This window comes from Populus euphratica, unplaced genomic scaffold (genome assembly GCF_000495115.2).
Source record: "Populus euphratica unplaced genomic scaffold, PopEup_1.0 scaffold11.1, whole genome shotgun sequence".
NCBI lineage: Eukaryota > Viridiplantae > Streptophyta > Magnoliopsida > Malpighiales > Salicaceae > Populus > Populus euphratica.
In genome coordinates, this window is record NW_011499878.1 from 1,631,119 (window position 1) to 1,639,154 (window position 8,036).

Consider the following 8,036-nt stretch of genomic DNA (forward strand, 5'->3'; position numbering starts at 1 on the left):
CCCTCGTTGTAAAATTGAGATGACCTTGCAAAATAAAAAAAAATAACTTGAACAAAATTCTAAACTATAAAAAAAATAGTAATTAAAACAATGAGGATTAAAACTAATATAAAGACTAATAAAAGAAAATAATAAGACACTTAATTAAGAAATAAAATAAAAAAAAAAGAAAAGAAATAAAAAAACAATTAAAAGAATGAGGATCAAAATTGAATACAAAATAAATAAAATAAAATATTGAAAGATAAAATTAAAAGAAAAAATTAAAAAATGGATAAAATAAAGCAATTAAAAGAATGAAAACCAACATTATATAAAAAACAAATGAAATAAAATGTTTTAAGAAAAAGATAAAAAAGAGTAATTAAAAAAATGATAACTAAATCTAGAAACAAAAAAGAAATGAAATAAAATACTGAGGGATAAATTGAAAAGAATTAAAAAAATAATAAAAAATAATAATAAAAAGAATGATTGCTATATTTAATATATATAAAAAATAAAAATCAAATGAATAAAATTTTAAAAATTAATTTGAAAAGAAAATCAAAACAAATTAAAATTAATCAAAAGAAAGAAAAAATAGCATAATTAAAAGAAAAAATCAATGGGAGGAGAACCTTGATATTTAAATGACCTATATGAATTCCAACAAGAGAAAAAAAAATAGAGAAAGAGAAAAAACTTTATCGTTGTTAAACTACCATAATTTAAGCATCACATAACACTTTATTAGCTTTTTTTTCCACTTAATAATATGATAATTGAGAAATTTTGATCCTCATACAATGTTAAATGCATTGCTTGGAGAGTTTGAGTGGCTTTCAATTACTGATACATATGATGCAAATGCCAATAATTTTTTCTTTGTAATTATTTTTTATTTATAAAAAATATTAATTTGTTCATCTAAATAGAGTATATAAAAAAAACATAAAAAATAATAACTAATAAATTATTCCTAATTCCTAATTAATTTGAAAATAACTTTTGGATATCTAAAAAACACAATTTTATCCTCCTAGCTAGGCAAAAAAAAATTGTATAAAAAAGGAAAAATGATAATTATATTGTAGAATTACAAACTAACTAATAGAGTCTTTTATAATTTATAATAATGATACAAACTAACTAATTAGATGCTGCTAGATAGATACACGATAAAAGTTCTCATGTTAACCCCTTCAAATGTGGCAAGAGCGTGATTCTCACCTCCCATTTTTACGCGTAGCCCGACCAGAAATCAAACATAACACAGAGCCTTCCACCTTCTCTCTTGACCTCCATTTTACCAAAACAAAACGCAAGAAATTGACATGTCAACATTTACGAAAATCTTCATCTGTGTTTCTTAATGATCGCATCTTTATCAGTCTTCCATGGTTTTTAACTGGTGAAGGGCTGCTAAGTATTGTTTGGTGTGCGTTTGTTTAATTAATTAGAGTAGTTAGTATTTTACTGGTGAAGGGATTAATTTTTTATTAATTTCAGAAGTTTTATTTAAGTTGTTGAGCTCTCACTTTCTTGTTGAGGTTGTTTGTTAGTACTTCTCTACAAAAATGGGGGTTTGACTCCATTTGAAGCAAACCCCTTTATCTTGTTTGTTTTACACTCATGGGTTGTTTTGGTTTTGTGACTAAGAGTCATTTTGTGGAGAAAGTTACAGTCTTTGAACTTAATTGGAGTTGATGGTCTTTGGGTTTTTTGATATGGTTAATTCAGAGGGATTTTCGTGGAGGAGAGGATTAGGGTTTGTGGTTTGGATTGTTTTTTTGTTATGGTTTGTGTTTTTGGGTTTGTTACAGCCTGTAGTGGGTTTAAGACCATTGAGAGAGCGTGCGCAGTCATGGGGCGATGAGGTTTGTATTGGAATTTGATGTTTTTGTTTTTGATTGATTGTGGGTTTGATTTAGATTTTGATTGGAGTTTGTTAGCAAGAATGTGAATTTGGATTCTAAAGAATGTAACTCTGATTGGTGAAGTTTGTTGTAGCTTGTGCTTTCATGGGATTTTCAATGAGATTGAGTGGTGATATTTGTGTTTAGCTTTGTTGAAGTTAGCTCAATTGCTTTCTTGACGTGTAATTTTGATGGGGTTTGACTTGTGAATTCTATTGTGCTGCATTTAGGTGTTTGTGTTAGTGTATCCTTGAAAATGATCTAAGGCAGTGAAAACAGGAAGTGACATGTTTGATAGCTTATAATGTAATGTTGTCGTGTTGATCATCAAAAACCAATGAGTTTTTCACGGTGAAAGATGGTAAATAAGAATTAAGGTCGTGTTGTGTGAGTAGGATTGGCACTTGATGTCTTAGTAATTTGTTGAGTAGAATTTATGACATAGCATGAAATTTAACTCAATTTGATTGCCAAGGATGCTGAAATGCAATTATTTTATATTATGACTATAATTGGTCCTAATTTTTTTCTTGTCAATGTTTTTGCTTCTCACAGTGGTTATTTATTCGAAAAGATGAAAATGATTTGGGTCCATTTTCTATGTGGAACATAACGGGAACTTACCGAGGTTTGTCTTCAGTGACTCATGCACTCACATACTTTTGAAAATTATTTGCATTCATTGATGTAGAACTTGCAGAAAAGTAACTGACTGTTTTTTCCTTCATGATGCATTCACAAAATTATAAGTTAACTTGGTTAGTTTCATAAATATATTTATCCTGTTCAGCAATGCACACTCAATTGGTTTAGGTCTTCTATGCTATCTCAGTGAACATGTTTTGGACATGTGAATTCTAGGGTCATGGAAATTTCTCGATTCTACAAATAGCTCTTCCAAGTTCCCGGATCTTAGGAAATCTAATGGTGATTCTGTCATTGAATTATTCAGCAGACCAACGAAGATAAATGGTGTACATTATGTCCAGGTGAGGGTTATTTTTTTCCCAGCTAGGGTTTCACTCCTAGGAAGAAAAATTTCTTGATTGATTCAAATGTTTTTGGTTCTTCAAGGTATGGTCATGGCTTTAAGAAAGAAAACTTTTATATTTTATTGCTTGTGGTGTTGACAACAGGGTGTAATAATTTTCCATGATGTGTTCAACAATGAACACAATGTTGGTGGTGCTCAAATAAGGGTAGAAGGTGTTTATATATGGCCTTTTAGACAACTTCGAATGGTAACTAACAGGTAAGTATCTAACAACATTAGAAAATGTTTTTTTCCCTGTTCTTCCCAAGTATGGACTGTCATGTGGTTAGTAAGAGGGATGCTTATGTAGTAAGAAGCGTAGAATTTCCTTTGTCACTTATTACGGTTGAAGGGCATGTAAGTTGCACATGCTTTGTTCAACACTACATTAAAAATTACAATTGAGGATAAAATTTATCATCTTCTTCTCAGTCCTCGTTTCTGGAGATACAGGACTGTAATTTCATTTTTTTTTTGTTTACTAGCATCATTTCTCGAGTTGATAGATGTCATGAGTTGGCTTGTCTGTTGCATTTTAGCTCTAATAGTTTTCTTTAAATGCACTATGACAGTGGTAAAGAGGGAGAATTGAGCCAAGAAGAAGAATATATCTTATCTAATCCATATCATCTGGTAACACTTCCCACTCAGCATTTGTGTGATATATTTGTTATTTATATTGATTGTATAGCATTTGTCTGCAGCTCAGCCTTGTTATCTTTTTATATTGCCTTGGTTATTTGCTGCCTAGTCATTTCTTATGTGACCTTTTAGAGTACCTTAAGGATAGGCACATAACCTGTGGTATGTTTAATATCTGTATAGTTGTAGATTCATTACTTGACTGGCTGATTTTTTTTGGCCTCAGAAGGAACTCGTATTATTACTTTGCACAGTTTGATATTATTCATAAAGTATGGGGTGGGGGGTGGGGGTGGGAATGGGGATGCATGCTTGTGATGGTTTTGAAAACTGTATGCTGTTTGGGACTGGTAGTTCTTAATGCTTCACATGGTTCCAGTTAGATCCTCTTAAGCTTGGCCACAGGTTGACAAGTCTTGCAATAAGGATATATACATTGAGCAGGAAAAAGAAAGTGTCATCTTTCTATACAATCTTCTATTGTTGATGGATTCTCTGAGTTCTAACTTCTAGCCTGTGTTTGCTACTTTGTTTGAACAGCTCGGAGTATTTTCATCTCAGGTGTTCCAAGATTCTCCCCGAGATAAAATATGGAGAAGGAAAAATTGTAATGTTCTGTAACTCACTTTGCCTTTTCAAGTTTGAGCTAACATAGAAGTTTTGTAAATTTTACCTCATGATATTGCAGCACCAATATATGAGATGGAGAAGCATTGTAGTATTGAAATTGCAGCCCAAATTACACGCTTGTCATCTGCCCAAAGTGGTACCTGAGTTCTCCCAGCTTTATGATTTTTTTCTTTAAACTTAATATCCTTGTGTTGTTCCCAAATAAATTTCAAAATATCTATGAATTATTTCCTTTATGTGTAGAGGTTGGTGTTGATATTGTAACATCGGCAGGACTTATTCTTGATAATTTGGAAACAATGCCTTGTACAAATCATTCTCATTTTGAGCTAGTGGAGAAGATATTTTTACCTATTATTCTCCATGAAGTATTGAGAAAATCTAATTTAATTGATCGGTCATATTTATAGTATCCAGAGCAATTTTTTGTCTGGTTTCAACCATTCTACTTGATATTACAGGCTTTTGGATATTAAAGTATTATAATAAAATCATGTGTCTTGTTTACTAAAATCTCTGACCTCTCTTGTAGATGGAGATCGTGACCATTTCCATATTGAAGGACTAATGGAGAGTCCTGCCACAGATGATGAAGGGGAATGCTTCTCACCTTTACTACTAAATGCTACTTCTGTGAACATTGAGGTCTACTATAACAAAGCAGTGAACTATACCTTGATGGTCACATTTGTATCCTTTATATGTGATATATCATCAATCCTGTTGGTTCATCCTAATTTTCCATTAGCTAGATTTGGGGGAATTCCTTAACGTTTTGCATCAGGTCTCGTTCCTCCAAGTTCTTTTGTTGATTCGGCAAATGGAACACGGCAACACTCAATCAGTAAGACATTTTACTTTAGACATCCATTTCAATCAATGTTTTCTTTTGATAATTCTTAGCATTTAGTGGTTGATAATGGTTTTGATGTGCCTTATATCAGGGAGCTGCCAAAGTTTCGATCTTAATGATCGGGCAGCAAGCCATCATGGATGCTTATCTTTGTCTTCTACACCTAACAACAGGAATACTAGTTGGTAAGTAAAATTCCAGTTTATGCACTTTTCTATATTGGTTTTGCTTTCAGATAGAATGGAATTTGTTTATTATGTTTTGCAGGAAGCTTATTGCAATTATTTGAAAAATAGATCTGTTTAAGTAAAGGCATGATTAGGAATTTAGATTCACAGTGGATATATGTAAGAAAAAATTATCTCTACACTTTGTGAACACAAAAAATTGTAAGGATTCCATTGGTCTGGAGATCAACCTATATTTTAATTTTAACATGTAGCGATACTTGATGGTTACTTCCCGTTTGCTGGCAAAATCATATGCAAATTACAAAATGGACAGGTTTTTCAATTCTCTGCATTGACTCTTTTGGAAACCATCAGACTACTAGAGTGGTAGAAGAACTGCCCAATTTGTGGTTGCTTCTGATACAACAATTAGTTCTCCAACCTTTTAAATTTCAAAATTAAATTATACCAGTGGTTTTACTTTTCTTAATTATTATTCTTCTGTCTCGTTGTGCTTGAATTGTGCCCTTTTTTTCGTGCATATGCTTATCATACCAAATCAGGGCAACTCTATTCTTGTTGTACATTCTGAAATTTATTTTGTGCGCCTACTGCACATAGTTGCTAAGCACTGGCTTGTTCTCTGTCTCTGTTAAGCAAATACTCTTGGACTTTCCTGTGCAGAATCCTTGTTTAATGCTTTTGCAACTGCCGCATTTTTTAAGTACTGGCTTGTTCTCTGTCTCTGTTAAGCAAATACTCTTGCACTTTCCTGTGCAGAATCCTTGTTTAATGCTTTTGCAACTGCCGCATTTTTCAAGTTTGTAGTCTTCTCAATTTTTGAGATGAGATATCTTCTTGCTATATGGAAGGCAAGCAGGCCTATGAATAGTGGTGAAGGTTGGGAAACAATGAGGCGTGAGCTATCAGTTCTATACAGTCGTTTCTGTAAGTACTCTTTTGGTAATCAATTTATAGGTCGAATTCTATCTCTAGGATTCATTGGAAATGATCTGGTGTTGATTAAATACTCTAGCATGGATCTTGCTTTCAGTTACTCCTTTGAGTAAGCAGCTAGAAATTTTCAAAATATTCATCTCTTGATCTCCTGAATTCTTTGCCACATGCTTGCGATCAATTGGCATATTATGGATTCAACTACTTGTGTTAAAATATAAAATTCCTTCTTTTATGTCTGGTGCAATTGGATCTAACTGCTACAATTATTTGCAGATGGGATCCTGTTAGGAGGCATTCTATTTATGTACGAGTTCCATAATTATCTTCGACCCATTCTTCTCTTGATGTACTCCTTTTGGATACCCCAAATAATTACCAATGTCATTCGTGACTCAAGAAAACCTTTGCATCCTCATTATATCTTAGGCATGACTGTTACTCGTCTAGCAATCCCATTGTATATATTTGGATGTCCTTACAACTTTATGCGCATTGAGCCTGACAAGACTTGGTGTATATGTTTGAGTATATTCATTGGATTGCAAGCATCAATTCTTCTTCTTCAACACTATCTTGGGTCTCGGTGTTTCATTCCTCGACAGGTTGGTGCAGTTTTTTCTCTCCTTTTTCCCACCCAAACCCATTTTTTTTCTTTTCCCAGTTTCCAATAATATATGACACTGATTGCTGTGTTAAGTTGGTAAATTACCTTGGTTAAACAGCCATGCAGACCTATGCTGACCAAGGGGCGATGATTAACATAGTCACAAGTATATTATCTATTTCTTTTCACATTAAGCATGTTGTGACTGCTTTACATCACTTTACTACGCTTGTTTGCAGATCCTACCTGAGAAATATTGCTACTATAGAAGGTTTGATAAGGATGCAAACCATGCTACAGACTGTGTCATCTGCATGACTTCCATTGATCTCACTCATCGTTCTAATGATTGCATGGTACATACCACGATTTTCTTTTTTCTTCCACCCTTCCTTTACTTTGTTGGCACCTGCGCCTAAGCCAATAAATTGCAAATCTCTGGCAGGTAACTCCATGTGATCATTTCTTTCATTCCGGTTGTCTACAAAGGTGGATGGATATCAAGATGGAATGTCCAACTTGCCGGCGTCCCCTACCACCAGCCTAGGGATATCAGTACACTCTTGTTTATATTACTTAGGATTGATTGACATTGCCCAACTGCTTGATTCTGGTAATGAGCTGATGCAAAAACTTGCATTTACTAAACATTTCTGATTCCCTATTGCATCATTCCATTTTGTTTTTCTGAAATTATGATTGAGGTGTATTTTGGATCCTGTTTATGATATATCCTTTGTATTTTTTTTATTTCTGTTTTATGTCAGGTTGGGAAAAGCCGATATTACGCCTGATACAGCTTCAGAAGATACCTGATATAGAGCCATAAGCAATGCCGACGTTACCTGATGCTGCCACATTTTGTATTTGACACCACCTTTTGTTAATCGTATAATGTTATCAGTCCGCAGAAATTTCACAAATGCAAATTATTTTCAATTCTGTAATTGGCACACAAGATTTTTTGTTCTCTTGCAAATAAATTAACCCTTGTAGCATTTATATGAATCATGAAACTGGCAATAGGAAGGCAAAACGACTGATTTCCCCCGACAAAGAATTGTTGTCAATTTTTTACCTCCGGTTATATGCATCAGTTTATTTAGGTAAACGAACGTGTCTGCCCTCTGATCATTTTTATCAGAATTCAAGTATTTGGTAATCAAGCAGGAAATTTCTAAACATTGTTCATGTTGGCATGAAATGATGGATCAAATGGACACAATTAAGTCAATCCTTTTTCTGA

The 8,036-nt window shown here is 33.3% G+C and overlaps 1 protein-coding gene across 1 annotated transcript; it reads left to right on the forward strand.

Moving 5' to 3' along the window:
* Positions 1 to 1,147: 1,147 nt before the first annotated feature.
* On the forward strand, positions 1,148 to 7,843 carry LOC105128890 (uncharacterized). Its single transcript, XM_011030738.1, has 15 exons — positions 1,148 to 1,859; positions 2,454 to 2,526; positions 2,760 to 2,887; positions 3,035 to 3,150; positions 3,504 to 3,564; positions 4,114 to 4,180; positions 4,262 to 4,339; positions 4,736 to 4,893; positions 4,988 to 5,047; positions 5,148 to 5,241; positions 6,007 to 6,174; positions 6,460 to 6,788; positions 7,030 to 7,146; positions 7,236 to 7,403; positions 7,558 to 7,843. Exons 1-14 carry the CDS (start codon positions 1,689 to 1,691, stop codon positions 7,335 to 7,337), a joined length of 1,722 nt encoding a protein of 573 aa, XP_011029040.1. The 5' UTR covers positions 1,148 to 1,688; the 3' UTR covers positions 7,338 to 7,403; positions 7,558 to 7,843.
* Positions 7,844 to 8,036: the final 193 nt, after the last annotated feature.